At 39.4% G+C, this 19,846-nt stretch overlaps 2 protein-coding genes across 4 annotated transcripts in view; one reads left to right on the top strand and one right to left on the bottom strand.

Annotated features, from left to right (window-relative positions):
* The window catches only part of LOC109164874 (phospholipase A1-IIgamma-like), a 46,211-nt gene extending 40,971 nt beyond the window's left edge, over positions 1-5,240 (bottom strand). The window contains exons 1-4 of one of the 3 annotated variants that reach the window (XR_002051438.1): positions 4,998-5,240; positions 4,590-4,920; positions 3,372-4,169; positions 2,438-2,442 (exon numbers count right to left, since the gene is read on the bottom strand). Coding sequence is in view for 1 of the 3 variants with exons in the window: in XM_019313424.1 (XP_019168969.1) it covers positions 3,531-4,169; positions 4,590-4,920; positions 4,998-5,239 (1,212 nt within the window). In the remaining 2 variants the exon portion in view is untranslated. Of the gene's footprint in view, positions 1-2,437; positions 2,443-3,255; positions 4,170-4,589; positions 4,921-4,997 lie in introns of those variants that run through there. The other 2 variants (XR_002051437.1, XM_019313424.1) reach the window with 2 other exon arrangements.
* Positions 5,241-17,721: 12,481 nt separating this feature from the next.
* On the top strand, positions 17,722-18,768 carry LOC109166721. Its single transcript, XM_019315624.1, has one exon. It carries the CDS (start codon positions 17,722-17,724, stop codon positions 18,766-18,768), a length of 1,047 nt encoding a protein of 348 aa, XP_019171169.1.
* Positions 18,769-19,846: the final 1,078 nt, after the last annotated feature.

The raw sequence follows: 19,846 nt of genomic DNA, 5'->3' as shown, positions 1-19,846 counted from the left end.
TATTTCCTGTGCCAACTCGTCCAAGTGGCTGGTTGCTATGCAAGAAGAGATGGAAAGTCACCATAAGAATGAGACTTGGGAGCTGGTAGAGTTGCCGAAAGGTAAACGCCCATTGAGCTATAAGTGGATTTACAAAAAGAAAGAAGGCATTCCTGGGGTTGAGAAAGCACGGTGGAAGGCACGGTTAGTTGTTCGAGGTTTTGATCAACATGAATGTATTGACTTTAATGAGATTTTTTCTCCAGTTGTTCGTCATACTTCTATACGTGTTCTACTTGCTTTTGTTGCTCTTTTTGATTTGGAGCTGGAGCAACTTGATGTAAAGACTGCTTTCCTACATGGAGAGCTTGATGAAGAACTTTACATGTACCAACTTGAGGGATTTGAAGTTCCTGGGAAGGAACATTGTGTCTGCCATCTACAAAAATCTCTTTATGGGCTAAAGCAAGCTCCAAGGCAATGGTATAAGCGGTTTGATGCGTGTATGTTGGGGCAAGGATTCTCAAGAAGCCAGTATGATAGCTGTGTCTATTTTAAAGAATTTTCTAATGGGTCTTTTGTCTATTTGCTGCTATATGTTGATGATATGCTCATTGATTCCCCTGATATGTCTCTGGTTGATGACTTGAAGTCTCAACTAAGCAATGAGTTTGAGATGAAAGACCTTGGTGCAGCAAAGAAGATTCTCGGCATGGAGATTCACAGGGATTGTTAAGCGGGTAAACTTTATCTATCCCAGAAAAAGTATGTTGAGAAGGTGCTTGATCGATTCAATATGTCCAATTATAAACCTGTGTCTACTCCACTTGGTGCACATTTTAAGGTATCCTCTGGTTCATGCCCTAAGTCTGATGTTGATGTGGCCTATATGTCAAAAGTTCCTTACTCTAGTGCTGTTGGAAGTCTTATGTATGCTATGGTATGCACTAGACCTGATTTGGCTCATGCTGTAAGTGTTGTGAGTCGCTACATGCATAACCCTGGTAAGGAACATTGGAACGGCGTTAAATGGATTCTACGGTACCTAAAGGGTACTTCGCCTTTAGGCTTGGTTTTTGATCGAAATTCTTCTGCATCTACTGACATTGTGGGCTTTGTAGATTCTGATTATGGTGGTGATCTTGACAGACGTCGATCGCTTTCCAGTTATATTTTCACTCTTTGTAATTGTGCTATCAGTTGGAAAGCTACGCTTCAGTCTATTGCTGCGTTATCTACGACTGAGGCGGAATATATTGCAGCCACAGAGGGTGTCAAAGAAGCTACTTGGCTACGAGGTTTGGTTATGGAACTTGGTGTTTCACAAGGTCAGACCGTTGTGTTCTCAGATAGTCAAAGTGCTATCCATCTCACCAAAAATGATACATATCATGCCAAAACCAAACACATTGATGTCAGATACCATTTTATCGAGATGTTATAACTGCAGGAGATATAACCGTTCAGAAGATTCATACATTGGAGAATCCAGCAGATATGCTCACCAAGCCTCTACCTATCACTAAGTTAAAACAGTGCTTGAATTTAGTCGGCTGTTCCGATTGTTAATTTCCACCATGAATTTGATCCAAGGTGGAGATTGTTAAACCATGCATAATATTTTTGTGGTTCAAATTCAATAAGACAATGTCATACACAACACATACGCGCAGCATGGTCCTCTCTTACACATCCTCTCCAAACTTTGCAGTTCTCCATTTGTTTGCCGCATCCTATGCTTGTTCCTAGTGTATAAATAGTTTGCCCATTTTGATTTGTAAGATACTCCTATTAAATTTCTCATTCTTACATCAAATTCTTTCTCTTTCTTTTGTCCCTACTTTGACATATATATATATATATATATATATATATATATATATATATATATATATATATATATATATATATATATATATATAGAAAAATGCTCATATGTGGTCATGTCATTAGGTGTGGTCGTGTGGTCGTATCTGTGTCGTTGAATCAGTTTAATCTAACGGCAGTGGTAATTCTTAGGATTTTCGCGCGTTTTGGTAAGTAGGGGTGTTATGGTAATTACAATGGCCATTTATAGCGGGCGAGCTCCAGAATACACCAACAGTGTTGACAACATACACCAATAGTGTAATAAAACACACCACAGTGAAACACACCAATGGTGTATTCCCGTGTTATGGTAATTACAATGGCCATTTATAGCGGCCGGGTTCTAGAATACACCAACAGTGTTGACAACATACACCAATAGTGTAATAAAACACACAACAATGTGATTTTCCCTATTCCGGTGTTTTATGACGAGTTTACCCTTGTAGTTCGCTGGGTAGGAGAATGTGCGCGAAAATAATCTAATCTAATGACCACACCTCTCTCTCTATATATATTTCCCTATTCCGGTGTTTTATGACGAGTTTACCCTTGTAGTTCGCTGGGTAGGAGAATGTGCGCGAAAAACCACACCTCTCTCTATATATTTGCTACTGGTTCTAATAAGATAACATATATATATATATATATTTGCTACTGGTTCTATTACATTGTAGTATCTGTTCATATACTTTCTCAACCTACCTACTGAAACACAAAGAACCAATAACACCTCCAATGAGGCTCGAACTCATAATCTTCCAAATGGAAGTCCAACCCGGGTACCATTAGACCACATAGTCCTGGTCTAGTGATAATATATATATTTTCTTTTATTCCTAATTATTTTGTCATTTTATATATTTTCCTATTATTCAACTTCTATAATTCTCAATTTTGGATTCTTTGCTTCCGCATTATTCCGCTATATTCCTAACAGTCTTAATTTTTTATTTTTGTATTTTTAAAACCTTTAATTCGACTATAGTATGATACATATAACGAAACATCAATATTGATAAGCATTTCAATTCTACCATACTTACCAAACATACAAAATACTTTCACCAAAACCATTCTCAATTACCTACTTTAGTTGCCTCCTCACTCATCTTTCTTCACTTCATCTACTTCCTCACTGCATTACCTACTCATTTCATCGTAACAGTACACTTAGGATCAATTGTTTTGGGAATTGATTTTTTTATTTTTGTATTTTAAAAACCTTTAATCTTATTATTGGGTCATACATAACTCAGTTACCAAACATCAATATTCGTCTTACATATTACATAAGATCCATGGCAGGTGTTTATGTTGAAAGTCAGGAATGGGCAAAAACAGCTAGAAATTAAGAAGATTGTTGAAAGTAAACAGTACAACCCCAGATTTGAGGAACAAATTAAGAAGTAAAAGCAATTCGATCAAGTCTTTTATTATTATATATATATTGCTGATCGAAAGAGCTGAGATGATTGAAACATGATAATTCAAATACAAGCTAGCAAACCTTGCATATATACATGCATTGGACTAGACAGCTAGCCACAAGCGGCTAGTTGCCTCAGCTCCAATTTTATTCAAACCACACTGAATAATTATACAAAGGTCTTCATGAAGCTACAGAAGACTTAGTTTTATTCAAACACACATATTACATGCATGCACCAAACTGTTTCTGTTTAAAACACCTTATCATCATCCGGCTCATGATCGTCAAGTCTATACTTCCCGTCTTCCTGCTGAACCATTCCTTTATCCTTTATGTTAAACCATGCTATCGGTATATGATTCTCGTTCATATACTCATCTTTCAAAGCACCCTGATACTTATTAACTTTGGCAAGATCAAAGTCTCCCTGACGCTCATACGTTCTTTGATCCGTCAGGTATAAATCAATTCCATGCAAATAAAGCATCAAGTCGTGATAGGAGAGGTCGTCCTCAGGCTTCAAATAGTAGGAATTCTTAGATTCAATCACCAAACCCACCCCCACATCTGCGTAATCTATTTTTGAATCTATGGTCTCACCAACTTTCCATCCAATCGGCGGAACTTTTGGAACAGGATCATTGGGGTCGGAGATTCGCAAGGCTCGAAGGTTTTGTTGATTGGAGAAGGCTTTTTTAAAATTCTCATCCCCTACTTTGGGGCTTGCATACAAGAAAGCAGTGACAGGAATGTCCGGTCTGAATGGATTGACAGCCATGTCGGTTGCATTCAGTGTTGCCAGGGATGAACCCAAGCTGTGTCCTGTCACGGTTATGCTAATTTCCTCGTCCTTGTAGAACTCAACAAGTCTTGCAACTTCTTCACGAACCTATATATATATAACATAGCCAAATTTAAGAAAACTAAAGTAAACATTAACATGAATTCTGTACATTATGAAGTCAAATTATATGTATTCGATCAGGGTTCACAGTGGTCCTCCATATAACAATGGAAAAATGTCAAACCTCGGGTTATTAAATTTGTGAAGGCTTTGGCCCTATTCGGTAAATGGCTGTTAACTGATAGTTGTTAGCTGCTAGCTGATTGTGTTAATTAGAGAGTATAACTAGTTGATAACATTAGCTGATTGTAAAAAGAAATTTGGTAAATTAGCTGTTAGGTTTGGTATAATTTCTTTTCTCAAAAAGTAATTGAAAAATTTGCTTTGAGAAGCTAAGCTAGCTAGCAATCTATTTATATATATATATATATATATATATATATATATATATATATATATATGTACCTGATCTCTAGCACTTGTTGCATTGAGTTTAGAACCTTGAATGGCGGTGGTGTACATATAGTACCAACCCATATGCACCAGAGGATCAGAGTTTTGGCCAAAGATTAATGGGGCATTAACAAAAAGGAATATGAAATTATCAACCCACTCTAAGGGTCGGATTGTTCCCCTCCAAACAACCAAAATGTCTCTTCGTCCCAAACCTACTTTTCCTTCATTCGTGGCCACAGCAACATATCCAATCCAGTTTGATTCCGCCAAAGTATACTCTAAAGCTCCGAACTCGAGTTTTAATAGAGATGGTGCATAAAAGTATTTGGTCACTTCATATCTGAAACAGTAAAGAACATATATATATAAGTACTAGAACCAAGAATGAATCAAATTAAAGCTAGTATTTATTCATACGTTAAAGGGTTTCCCTTCACAAGTCCTGTATTTTCAAAGAGGGTTTTCCTGGCGTATCGCGGTAACCCCACATTTTTGGAAGCTGGTTCGTTGATGAAAGCATCGCCGGCGGGTTCAATCATGGTTCCGTAGTGAATGAGATAGCGGCGGAGATCCGAATCCAAATTAGGCTCCAGAAGATCTTTCCAGTTCTCACTCCCACTTAGCTCCTTCCATCTTTCAGCAATGCCTGTGTCACTCATCTTCAATTCTTTTTTCTATGGATTTCTCAAGTAGTAAGTGGTGCTGAAACTCCCCACATTCTCCCCCTTTTTATACACATCTATCGCCCATCCCGCTCGAGCTCCTCGTGCCGCCTAATTTTAATGTTCATAGGAGGATGAAAGGCAAATTATTATATAGTTCATATAATGTTGTGTAGACCATAAAAAATACATTTTAATATACTAAAAATATATTATTTGTATACTGATTATGCATTATACAAAATAATGTACTCAGATAATTGACTTTTCGTGAATATAACGTTCATTTTTAATATACTAAAGTACATTATTTGTGTATTGAATGCACATTATTTGATAGTATACAAATTAATGTATGTTCGGTATTTAAAAAATTTATTTTATGTATACAAATTAATGGACTATATGGTCCACCCAACTTTAATATATCTTCCCAAACAAAACTCAACCTTAATTAGCTTGTCATGCTAAGTGCTTATTAATGCTAGAGTTATTGAAAGTTGTGTGAGAAGTGGTAAGGGAATCAAGGGATGTCCTTATCAAAAAGTACGCTGAAGTGGAGTAGTTGAATAGTGAGTCATTAAGCTTAAGAGTACGATTCATGTAAATTAAAGCAAATCAACAAAATGAACAATAATTGAGTTAATTAAAAATCGAATTTAAAAGGTGTGACTTGGACCAAGTTACATTTGTATAGATGTTATAGTGTTTCTAGGATTAATACCGTGTAATAAGGGAACTAAAGAGACGCTATATATAGTAGGTGCTAATGACACTCTCGTGGATATTGAACTTTCATTTAGTTTGAACTCCATTCTGATGGCAACTTAAACCAATCAAATCAATTAACTAAGCATATGAGATTCACGTCTTCTTCCAACTCCCTTTTCTCAAGGGAGAGTTGGATTAGTGAGAGGTATGCAATGGCTACGGTGGAGGCAACTAGCAGCTTGTGGCTAGTCGTTAGGGGCGGAGCTAAAGTGGCGGCAGCTGCTCCCTCCCCCACCTCCACCCCCACTCCCACCTTATATATAGTCTTTATATATATATATATATATATATATATATATATATATATATATATATATATATTTTGTGTGTGTGTGAAAATATCACTATCAATATTAAAAAAAGCAATAAGAAACTATGTTGAAACAATAGAATTCAATACCCTACCTTTCCTAGGGTCTAAAACGTATTCTACCAACTAGTCTAACTCATCTTTTGTTTACATTTATCTATTTTTTTAGTTATACGAAAACATGTAATATATATATATATATATATATATATATATATATATATATATATATATATATATAACTTTAATTTCCTTTATATTAATAATTTATAATGTGTTTTCTATTCAAATTATTTTAAGTGTTTGATTTTTTTTCAAATTATCTTTTTTGCTTAAATATTTCGCCCTCATTAAAAAAATTTTGATTCACCCCTGCCAACCGTCTACTCCAATATAATGCATGTGTATAATGTTTGCTTGTATCTGAATTATTATATATATTATGTCTTAATATATATACACTGCTGAAGAAAGATGATTGAGACATAATCTATAATAATTCAAATACAAGCAAACATTACACACATGCATTATATTGGAGTAGACGGCAGTGTATATATATATATATATATATATATATATATATATATATATATAAAAGATGATTGAGACATAATATATAATAATTCAAATGCAGAATATATATATATATATATATATATATATATATATATATATATATATATATAGGGTTGCATTCAAATACAAACCAACTTAAAATACAAATTCTCCTTAAAATACAAACATGAGCTCGTGCACACATTAACATACTTACATGCACACAACGCGTACTGCCAACAATTTCTGGAATTAGCACGTGCACACATTAACATACTTACATGCACACACGCGTAGGAGGAAAAATCACAACCATCCATCAAAGCTTGTGCACACATTAACATACTTACATGCACACAACGCGTAGGGGGAAAAAATCAGGATCGTCCAATACCACCATCCAACGATGTCAAATTGTCCACAGGTTTTTATTTTAAGATGTGTTTTTACCTGAATGTAATTCTATATATATATATATATATATATATATATATATATATATATGTGTGTGTGTGTGTGTGTGTGTGTGTGTGTGTGTGTGTGTGTGTATGTATATCTACGAGAAAGATATACCAATATATATCAACCAGAAATTGGAACTAATAATCCAATCCAACGGCAAAAACCAAATATGGAGAACGGATTTTTGCTTAAACGCATAATCCAAAACAAGAAAGAAGGAGAAGGAAGAAAAAGGAAAGTACGAGTTAGGCGAGATGCCTCTCTTTCCTTAAAACCTTATTTTTCACCTCCCAAAAGTGCTAGGTGCGTTGTGGCCTAGGTTTCCCAGGATAAAACGTACAACGGTTCGACGTTTGAGCACCCAAAAGAACGAACCCGGCGAACTAGAGCACGGATAGAACACAGCTTTAAGAATGGAGTAGAAGCAGAAGTATTTTGAGGCTGAAAATATATTTCTTCTTGTGTGTGAAAAAACTGCTACTGCTCAACTCCTTTTTATATAGGGATTGAGGAGGTGAATAGCCTTTATTATGTCATTTAGGGGCACCCCTACAATTCCTGTAACAGCAACCATTAACATGAGTTTTAATTCAAAAAATTAAAATTGGAATTAATTAAAATTAACTCCAGTAACAGCTGATGAATTAGAACCCAACAGTCACAACAGGGATATGCTTTCTGTTAAAATTGGAATTAATTAAAATTAACTCCAGTAACAGCTGATGAATTAGAACCCAACGGTCACAACAGGGATATGCTTTCTGGTTCGTGCATGCAGCGAAATTGTGCTCGGGCAGCACAGTTTCGGCCAAAGGCTTTCTGGTTCGTGCATGCAGCAAAACTGTGCACAGTTTTGGCAAAAAACTCGGCCAAAGGCTTTCTGGTTCGTGCATGCAGCGAAACTGTGCACAATTTTGGCCGAAAACTCGACCAAATGAACACTCCATGGTTGTGGATCTCGACAGGGTCGAGGAGAAAAGAGAGCTAGCCGCTCGGCGTATGGTCGAGTATCAGAAGAGAGTGAATAGCTCGAAGGATGTTTGGGTCAACCCTCGGTATTTTCAAGTCGGAGACTATGTTCTACGCCGTCGAGAGGCAAGTCAGCCTTTGGATGATGGAAAGCTAGCTCAAAATTGGGAAGGTCCGAATATCATCACGGTCGTCGTGTGGCCGGGAACCTACCGGTTGGAGACAACGACCGGGAGACAAATCGATGGCACGTGGAACTCCGAGAACCTCGGAGACAAATCGATGGCACGTGGAACTCCGAGAACCTCGTCCTGTTTAGGCATTAGTCTTTGTAATTTTAGATGGAGTGGGGGCTTAGACCTGCGAGTGGGCCCGTCCATCAATTACTGTTTGTATATTTGCAAATTGTTAACCGTCTGGGCCCGTCCATCAATTACTGCTTGTATATTTGCAAACCGTCTGCGAACGGCAAACGGGAGTGTATATACGAATTAATTAATTAATGTATATTCAATCGGTCGGTTATTTTTCAAACGGGAGTTATTAATGTATATACGAAAGTTTCAGCCATCAGGTACCGGCTTGATCCAATTTCAATCTCATTCTGGGATTTGATTTGCAACCCCCCCCCCCTGCGCGCGAGAGAGAGCCTCTATGCTATGCAATTCAATAAGCTTAAAAAGAGCTCTTGTATAAATAGTGGGGCAAATCCTCTTCCCAAACCAATGTGGGACAAAAGCTCACTTTTTTCCTTCATTTTCCAACTCAAATGGGTCTACTTTGAGAATCAATATCTCATTCACCCATTATCCGTTTTGAGCGTACAATATATCAATCTCTTCGTCTCACTACGAAGAACCCGAATCCACTTTGACCCAACCCAAATCGAAAGTGGACCCCACTGATAATTGTACCACAAAATAGCCACTTAATATGTCATTTTAAGCTATTTTTTCCAACAATCCCCCACATGAATGAAAAATTGATTTTTAGGGTATTTTGAAATCGGAAACAAACTGTGTGCAACGGTCGATCCCTGCATAGGATAGGTAGGGATCACTATACTCTTTGAACCTTCCCTTGTGATGACATGTTTACTCTACTGGCTGTACGGTAGAGCGCGATGTCTTTGAACCGACTGCCGTTTGTGTAGACGATGACATATCTCACACAGGAACCTCCCAACCATGCTCTGTTATCATGAGTGTGCCCATTTTGGTCCTGGGTCACCGTCCTGGTTCTGCAAGAGTTTGTGAAGAATTGTGCCCATCAATTCTCCTTTGAAGCGACCCTCACTTCTCTCTCACATAGATGATTCTTTTCCGAGTATCCTGCATACTCACACATGTCAACCGACATTCGAATCATTAAAGCATCAACGTGCTAGCCTCGCGCGGGAGTCACTGTTTCTAATGAGGAGTGGTAGGGAGTCCGAGACCCCCAAAGTGACACGCTCCGTTCCATAATTTAGTTGTCCCATTGAACCTAGGTGCCACCTAGGTTGGGTATCCACTATAGAACTTTTAGTCCAAGGGCTTTAGACCCATTCTTCGTTCCAACTTCTCCACAATCATTTGCTTACCCTCGGGTTAGCGAGTTAGTGGCCACTACGTTATCTTTTGACATCACGTAGTCAATAGAGATAACTCCTGTTGTGAGAAATTGTTTAATGGTATTATGTCAACGACTTATAAGTCTAGACTTACTATTCCACATCTAACTCTGTACTTAACTAATTTGGCTTGACTATCGCAATGCACACAAATGGAGGTACGAGTTTACCACTAGGAACATTCTCAAAATAATGGTATAGCCATTCGGCCTACTCGCTCGCGACACGAGTGTAAGGCTCTCAGCTTTGATCCAGACATGGATCTTAGCTATCACTAATTGTTTTGAGAATTTCCATAAACCAACTGCACTGGCCTACGTAAAGACGTAGCCTTTGATGGACTTAGCATCCTTTGATATCCGTGCTATACCTTCCATGTACAGCTAGATATCCCACGTAGTGCAGTCCAAAGTCACGAGCATACCTTAAGTATCTCATAACTCTCACTATTGCCTTCTAGTGCATAACACTAGGTTACTCGTATGTCTACCGAGTTCGTTAACCGCAAAGGCAATGTTCGGCCTAGTACAACCCATTTGATACAATTAAGCTACCAATAATCTGAATGTATTCTCCATGAGTAATACAATCACCGTGATTATCGACTAGTTATACTTTAGTATCTAACGGTGTCCAAGCCATTTGATTATCATCCTTGCAAGGATTCAATCAACTCGGTGAGATTGGCCTAACACGAGACCATACGGTGTTCTCACGATTTTAATCTCAAAGATCAAATCTGTCAATCCCAGTCATTCATGTCAAATTCGAATTTAACATGTTCAAGGTAGAATTGATCATTACTACCCACGATGAGTTCATCGTGTATAAACAAACAGTGATATCACCGTCTATCTTACGCAATACGTAGACCCACTTGTCACTTTTATTTATACTAAACTTGTTAGTCATCATTTACACACTTTCTTTTCACATCGTGGAACCACAAACCCTTAGGTCGTTCCATGTCTACTAAGAAAGTGATATATCCATTTCAGATATATTTTTTTTAGTTATTATGTTATATACAAATATAAATTTTATTCAGTTATCAAATGTAAAAATATTACATATATTAGACTTAAAAGTAAAAAAAAAAAAATTAATTTATTTCATTTAAACCAAACATATGTAAAAATGTTGTAATATGATGGAAGCCCTAGCCCATGTGTGTGAAACCCATATAAATGATGAGCATTATAAAGTAGCATACATCTACTTAGCTTGAATGCCCGATTATGAATTTCTTTGTAAACTGTAAATTGTAATTCGTAAGTGTGAATCTGTGCAACTGTGCCAGTATTAAGTTTATGGATATGTGACCCTTAAATCATTTATGTGTAATTCTGCATACATGATGAAATGTGCAATTAACTGAATTCTGCATGTTTAAGTAATTGATGCCTGTGTCCGTAATTGTTAATGTTTTTTCATGAGTGATTTCCCATTCACTAATACTTTACCCTTTTTTAGATGGAAAGTATTAGTGGTCTATCTGGAAGCCAACCTGAGGTGGAAGCACCAGCTGTAAAGACTGATACTCCTCAGTCTCAGCAGCCTTTGCCCCCACATGTTCCAAAGAAAAGGAAAGAGGTTGAAACCACCAGATCTCCTGTATGAGATCACTTTGAAAAGATCAGAAACAATGAGGGCTGTGTCATCAAAGGAAAATGTTTATATTGTGCAAAGTTGTTTGCATGTGAGTCCAAAAAACATGAGACTTCTTCTCTAAGGAATCACATTTTAAGCTGCCTTAAAAATCCTCACTCTAAGGATACAAGGCAGTCCCTGCTTACGTTCCAACCTGCACCTTCTTCTGCTGGAACTCAAAGTAGTGAAGGAACTGAAGGGGTGTTAGGTACTTGGGTGTTTGATCAAGACTTGATTAGGAGAGCCTTAGTTGAGATGATTATTGTGGATGAACTTTCTTTTAGGATTGTTGAGGGACAGGGTTTTAGAAAGTTTGTTTTAGTTTGCTGTCCTCTATATATATATATATATATATATATAGTACATGTTTTCGTATAACTACAAAAAATAGACAAATGTAAACCAGAGATGAGTTAGACTAGTTGGTGGAATACATTTTATATTGGAAAAAATAGCTTAAAATGGCATGTTAAGTGGCTATTTTGTGGTACAATTATCAGTGGGGTCCACTTCCGATTTGGGTCGGGTCAAAGTGGATTCGGATTCTTCGTAGTGAGACGAAGAGATCGATATATTGTACGCTCAAAACGGATAATGGGTGAATGAGATATTGATTCTCAAAGTAGACCCATTTGAGTTGGAAAATGAAGGAAAAAAGTGGCTTTTGTCCCACATTGCTTTGGAATGAAGATTTTTCCCCCTTATATACAAGAGCTCTTTTGAAGCTTGTAGAATTGTATAGTATAGAGGCTCTCTCGCGCGGGGGGGGGGGGGGGGGGGGGAGGGGAGGGGGTGGTGCAAATCAAATTCCAACTAGCAGGGATTGAAAAAGGCTTGATTCAAGCCCGAGCTCGTGTGCGCCGGCACGAAAATTGGCTTGCCTTGCGGGCTAAGTTATGCCAAACTTCGATATCATTTTCCAACTAGTATAGCCACTTGGTTCGGCCAGAACCGAACCGAACCGAGAGCACCTACTCTCGTGCTACACGAGAGGTTGTGGTGCACCGAGAGCACCGAATTCTAAATTCAATTCCCAGGTAGTGGCTTGCTGTTATAGCTGTTGGAAGGCAGCTTTAATGTCATTTTTAATTGCCATAATAAAGGCTATTGGCTCCTTCAATCCTATATAAGAGAGGGTAGAGGCAGTAGAGTTTTACACACAGTGAGAACAGTAAGAACACTGCACGAAACCTTTGTTTTCCAACCTCAAATTTCTGCTTCTACTCCTCTTCTTAGCCATACTGTGTTCATAACCGTGTCTTGCTCGCCGGATTCCTTGTTTGAGTGCTCAAACATTGAATCACTAGCAAGTTTTATCCTGGGAAACCTAGGCCACAACGCTCCTAGCATCTTTGGGAGGTGGCAAATAAGGTTTTAAGGAAAGAGTGCTCACTTGACTCTTGCAAAAACCCTACACCAAACACTAGCCAAATTCTTCATCTTTTCTTCCCTTCTTTCCAGAAAATAAAAATCTTATTTTTGATTATTATTTGTGTTTTCTACCAACGGTATCAACAGTCTTAAAACCTTATTCTTCGTTTTCCCGTTGGTTGTTTTCTCCGAATTTCCTTGAAGAAAATGGAGCATCCCGTACTGCCAATCGATGGGGAGGATAATGTTGTTGCGGACAACAATGGAAGAAACGGCAACAATAATGTGGTTGTGGATAACAGTGGAGGGAATGGCAACAATGTTGCTAATTCCCAAGCTACACCAGTGAACGTTGGTTCACAAGATGGTGGGAGCACTGAGGGATATATTCCCATGTCTCGGGTACCTTCGGTACCGAGTGGTTCGGCTGAAAAGCCGGAGAAGTTCACCGGTGTTGGTTCGAACTTCAAGAGGTGGCAATAGAAAATGTTGTTCTACCTACCAACTCTCGGCTTGGCAAGGTTCTTGTCCTAGAAGGTTCCCGAGTTGAAGGAACAAGATGCACAATCCGTGATGGCAGTTGGCTATTGGAAGGATTCGGACTTCCTTTGCCGAAACTACATCCTGAATGGATTGTGTGACACGCTATATGATGTATATCGAAAGATAAGCACATCTAAAGCGTTGTGGGAAGCTTTGGATCATAAATACCGAAGTGAGGATGCCGGCTCAAAGAAATTTGTAGTTGGCCGATTCCTCGACTTCAAAATGGTTGATTCAAAGACCGTGCTAAGTCAGGTAGAAGATTTGCAATTAATCTTTGATGAGATCCGTGACGAGGGCATGTTGCTAAGTGAAGCCTTCCAAGTGGGATCTGTGATTCATTTGTTGCCTCCAGGTTGGAAGGACTTCAAGAACTACCTTAAGCATAAGCGAAAGGAGATGAATCTGGAGGACCTGATCCAGCGACTCAGGATTGAGGAAGGGAACAGGACGAATGATAGGAAAGTTCCTATCGTTGTTGGCGCTAAGGCCAACGTTGTGGAGCACGGTAAGAGCTCCAAGAGGAACAAGAAGGACAAGCGAAAGCTAGGTTCGAAAGGTGGCGTTACCAAGAACAAGTTTCCTGGTGAATGCTACAATTGTGGCAAGCATGGCCACAGAGCATCTGAATGCAAGGCTCCAAGGAAGAAGAACAAGAGTTCTGAAGCCAATGTTGTTGGAGATAGCAGTCAGAAGGAGGTCGAGATTAGCCTTTCGGCTATGGTGACCGAGGTGAACCTCGTGGGCTCAAACCCTCGTGAGTGGTTCATTGATACCGGTGCAACCAGGCACTTGTGTTGCAACCGAGAGATGTTCAACACCTTTGAGACCGTTGAGGGTGAAAAGGTGTGGATGGGAAACTCTGCTCAGTCTGCTGTGGAAGGCATGGGCAAGGTGGTTCTGAAGATGACTTCCGGGAAGGAACTAACGTTGAACAACATGCTGTATGTTCCTGAGCTGAGGAAGAATCTTGTGTCTGTCTCTCTGTTGAACAAGCATGACTTTCGCATGGTGTTCGAGTCCAACAAAGTAGTTTTGTCCAAGTTAGGGATGTTTGTTGGTAAAGGATATGTAACTGATGGGCTCTTTAAGCTCAATGTAATTCCTGTTATCAATAAAAGCAAAGTTAATTCTGTTTACTTAATTGCTTGAGTCTTCCAGTTTGTGGCATGGTAGACTAGGTCATGTTAATTTTAATTCTATGCGTAGATTAATTAGCATGGACCATATTCCTAACTTTCAAATTGACACAAATAACAAGTGTGAAATTTGTGTTGAGGCAAAACTAACGAAAGTACCTTTCAAATCGGTTGAAAGGGAAACTGAACCACTAGAATTAATCCATAGTGATTTGTGCGATTTTAGATCGATACAAACGAGAGGTGGTAATAAGTATTTTATCACATTTATCGACGATAGCACACGATACTGCTATGTGTATTTGCTTAAGAGCAAAGATGAAACCGTTGATAAATTCGTTCTTTATAAGAATGAAGTGGAAAACCAACTTAATCGGAGAATTAAGAAGGTTAGAAGCGATCGAGGTGGTGAGTACGAAGCACCTATTGGTGACTTCTGTGCGAGTATAGGTATAATACAAGAGCGTACTGCACCTTACTCACCTCAATCGAACGGTGTTGCCGAACGAAAGAATCGTACATTGAAAGATATGATGAATGCGATGCTTATAAGTTCGGGCCTACCTCAAGATGCGTGGGGTGAGGCTATTTTGACAAGTAATTACCTTTTGAATAAGGTACCCCGAAAGAAGCTCAATAAGACTCCTTATGAGCTGTGGAACGGTAGGAAACCTTCCTACCAGTACCTGAAAGTGTGGGGGTGTCTTGCCAAAGTTTTGGTGCCAACACCTAAGAAAGTAAAGATAGGTCCTAAGACGGTGGACTGTATCTTTATTGGCTATGCACATAATAGTAGTGCTTATCGGTTCTTAGTACACGAGTCCCATAATCCGGACGTACACGAGAACACGATAATAGAATCAAGGAATGCATATTTCTTCGAAAATATATTTCCTTGTAGGTCCAACGAGGGACCAAGTACGTCAAAACGAACGTTTGACGAAACTATGGATAATGATAGTGGGGAATTCGAGAGAGAACCCGAGCTCGAGCCGAGACGCAGTAAGCGGGCGAGAGTTGGAAAATCATTCGGTCCTGATTTTCTAACTTACTTGTTAGAGTATGATTCGGGTACTCTAACTTGTTTATTAGAAAACGAACCTGATTTTCTATCTTGTTTGATAGAAAACGAGCCTCGAACGTATGTAGAAGCCGTGACTTCTACAGAAGGACCAATGTGGAAAGAGGCTATAAAAAGTGAAGTGGATTCTATCCTACAGAATCACACTTGGGAACTTGTTAATCTTCCTCCGGGTAGTAAACCCTTAGAATCCAAGTGGGTCTTTAAAAGGAAGATGAAACCTGATGGTTCCATCGAGAAGTATAAGGCTAGGCTTGTAATCAAGGGTTACAGGCAACGCGAGGGCCTCGATTATATATTATGTCTCAATCATCTTTCTTCAGCAGTATATATATAATAAAAGATCAGACTATAATGTTGTAGCTAGTTTAATTAAAAAAAAAAAAAACATATCACATTATGGTCCACCTTATTAGGGAATAAAAAAAGCAACATAAATTAAAACATGACATTTATCATCTCTTCCGTCGTGCAAAAAATTTGATTCACGTCCATACATAATATATACTCCGTAATGGTGGCAATTTATATCATGGACCAGGGTCCATATAGCATTATGGATCCTGAATCGAAATGACGAGGTACTTAATTCATACTCGTAATGTACAGAATTTCATAATACTATGCACACTTATTTTGTAAATTTGTTTTAGGTACATAATTTGTGTTCATAAGCACAGAATTTCACAATACAATTAAAAACACATAAATTTATAACATAATAAGACACATTTATTAATTTATTTCAGGTACAAAATTCATACTCTTGAAATATAAAATTTCTTAACACAAAATACAAAAACTCATAACATAAGATACATACACATGCATCAAGGTTCATAGTGTACTGTGAATCCTAGTCCGTAGCATAAGGATTGAATATAATGCAAACCGTTAGATTCCAAGAAGATAATTAAAACACAAACGAAAGAATGTATTTTATATTGACAATTGAAATTAATAATTTTTTAAACCTGTCGCACACCTCGTGGGCGGCTAATTTTACTCTTCATCAGATGAAGTACTATCAAATTAGATACTTACAACTAAGTCCGTGGCTATTAAGCAGTAGTAAATGCGTAATTTAATTTATTATATTTGTGTAACAATTAACACCTTGCATATGCTTGATAGAACTTGGACTTGCTCAACGCTTATCACTACAGAATTATAACTACTAGCGAAATCATAACTTTATTCTTATACCTATATATATAACAATCAACTTCAAGAATACTTGACTCAACTATCTAAGCCGTAGCCAATCAAAAATTTTGTGCTTTAGTAGTATGCATGTAGACCAATTTCTACGGTCTAAATTTAACTAATTTCGAAATAGCAAATTTGTTTCCACGTTTAATGAATGTGATAGACTGATAATATAAAATGAGCTGTAGACATCAATTCACATTTCACTTTATATATTTTTATCAATTCAAAAAGTTATAGATGGTGTTAGGTACTTATTTAGGGTGTGTTTGGTTGGCAGGTTTAACACTCAGGTATGAGTATGAAAGTGATTGTTATTGTTTGGTTGACTGGTTTTTAAAACACTACTATAGGTTTGGAATACTCCATTAATAGAAAAACTCATTCCCTTATTTTATAAGGGTTTCATCTCATTATTCATCCTTAGTCTAATCATTCTCATTCCACCCTACTACCAAACATGCGAAATACTTTTACCAAAACCCATTACCATTACCAAGTATTTGATACCCATTCCGATTCCGATTCCCATGTGCAAACCAAACACACCCTTACTATTATTTTTAGTAATTAAATATGTTGCTATAAGGGCGTTAGGTTCACGGAATATTAAATTGTTAGGAATGTTAAGTTACATACATTCATAGTTTTTCACATAATTAGAATCTCATGCATTTTATAAAATTCTCTCTCTAGGTTTTTCTAGGGTTTCCTACAGTCTCTCTGTTTTCCCTACGACCGATCGCCGGAAATCATCGCAACGGAACGACAGCTACGAGCCCATCGCCTTCGACGACTAACTTGATGTCGACGACGCCGGCGGAGGCTAGTGTTGTGGCCATAACGGAGCGCTGGGCAGATATGGCGTTGGGGGAGGATGACTTTACGTTCGAACCGGCGCCGAACGATGTACAGACGGACGACAGTGACACCGAAGGAACATGGCAGCTAGTTGGCCGCTTCTTGACGCGCAAGATGGTGAAGATTGAGTTTATGAGTCAGGTTTTGGCGTCGGTTTGGCAACCGGTCAAGGGCATGCAGGTTACGGAGGTACAACCCCGGTTCTTTATGTTTTTTTTCCACCATAGGACAGACATAAAACGTGTGATGGAGCGTCCGTGGGCATATGACAACGCCACACTGGTTTGCCGACAGCTCACGGACGAAATGTTGCCGGGCGATGTAAGTTTGGATACTCTTGACATGTGGGTTCAGGTTCATGCCTTGCCGATGGGATATACGTCGGACAAGATATTGGAGCAGATTGGGAACACCTTAGGTTCGTTTATTAAGGTGGATGACAGGTTTGTGAATGCCCCGTGGAAGGAGTTTTATCGTATTCGAGTGGCAATTCCAATTGACCAACCCTTGCGCCGAAGAATGAGGTTTATGAAGCGGGATAAATCGACATGTTGGGTAGGGTTCAAGTATGAACGACTGCATAACTTTTGTTTCTTCTGTGGTAAGCTTGGCCATCTCTATAAATTCTGCTTACAAGCACAGGAGTCTACTTTGGGTGTCGAGGACTATTCGTACTCTGCGGAGATGCGTGCGGGTTTCCGCCGTGGACCAAGTGCAGTGGGGGAAAGCTGGTTGATACCGCCCGAAGGGCAGCCGAGGGTGGTAACCGGGGAGAAGGGAGCTGGGGTGGTGCCGGATACGGGACCGGCGGTCGTGGGGGATGTCTGGGGGGACACTAATAACCCGATGGTGGCGGTAGCAAAGAGACGGCGGGAGGAGTTGCTGTGTGGTAGGAGAACGGAAAGGCAAGGGGAGGATAATACAATGACCGAGGTTCCAAAAAACTTGTTTACGACGGGTTCTGTCTCCCAGACCCGCCCCTCATTATGAGTACCATAAGCTGGAACTATCGTGGCTTGGGCAATCCACGAACAGTTCGGGAAGTTGAGGACTTGGTGTCCCGTAAGAAGCCCGAGTTTGTGTTTTTGATGGAAACTATGGTGGGACGTGTGCATGCGGAACGTCTCCGTGTTCGTCTTGGTTTTGAAGGTATGTTTTACATTGATAGTACGGGACAAAGTGGCGGAATAGCTCTATTTTGGAGGAAGAATAACACTGCGCGTTTACTAAGTTACTCGAAAAATTATGTGGATGTGGAGGTAACCCATGTGAGTGGTCTGGTGTGGCGGATGATTGGTTTTTACGGCTTCCCAGAGAGACACAGAAGAAAGGAGTTGTGGGATCTTTTACAGGTCTTGAGTGGTAGATTCGATCTCCCTTGGGTAGTGGTGGGGGATTTCAATGACCTCCTTTTTCAACATGAGAAGAGGGGAGGGAATCCACATCCAAATAGTCTCCTACGCGGTTTTGAGGAGACATTGGACGGTTGTGGCTTAATGCAGTTGCCGATGAGGGGCCACCAGTTCACTTGGGAGAAGAGTCAGGGGACGGAGGGGTGAATAGAGGAACGTTTGGACAAAATATTGGCCACGTCAGGATGGTGTGATATGAAATTATGAATGGTGGAGCTCTGGTCGAGAATGTTATAACGCGTAATTCGGATCACTCGGCTCTCTTCCTCAATATTAATGCGTCATGCATGCAGAGGGGTGGGGGTTCGAGGGGCTTTAAGTTCGAGATGGCCTAGCTCAATGATGATGGCTGTAGGGAGGTGGTTGAGGCTACTTGGCAGGGGGGAGGGGGGGGGGGTCTCAGGGGTTGCTGGATTGTCAACAACAGTGTGGAAATCAGTTGATGAGATGGGGGGGGGGGGGGGGGGGGGGCGATCACTTTCACAAGTTTGGTGATAAAATCAAACGCCTACGACAACAGTGTGGAAATCGGTTGATGAGATGGAGGGGGGGGGGGGGGGGGGGGGCGATCACTTTCACAAGTTTGGTGATAAAATCAAACGCCTTCGTAGGAGGTAAGAAGAAATCAGAAACCGTAGGGACTCTGCTGCCTTGGC

The sequence above is a fragment of the Ipomoea nil genome, unplaced genomic scaffold (genome assembly GCF_001879475.1).
Source record: "Ipomoea nil cultivar Tokyo-kokei standard unplaced genomic scaffold, Asagao_1.1 scaffold0317, whole genome shotgun sequence".
Taxonomy (NCBI): Eukaryota; Viridiplantae; Streptophyta; class Magnoliopsida; order Solanales; family Convolvulaceae; genus Ipomoea; species Ipomoea nil.
This window is presented reverse-complemented; position numbering and strand designations above follow the sequence as displayed.

What these genes read in the sequence shown, in the direction of transcription:
- LOC109166721 (XM_019315624.1), top strand. Translation starts at nt 17,722, where the DNA reads ATGTCGACGACGCCGGCGGAGGCTAGTGTTGTGGCCATAACGGAGCGC.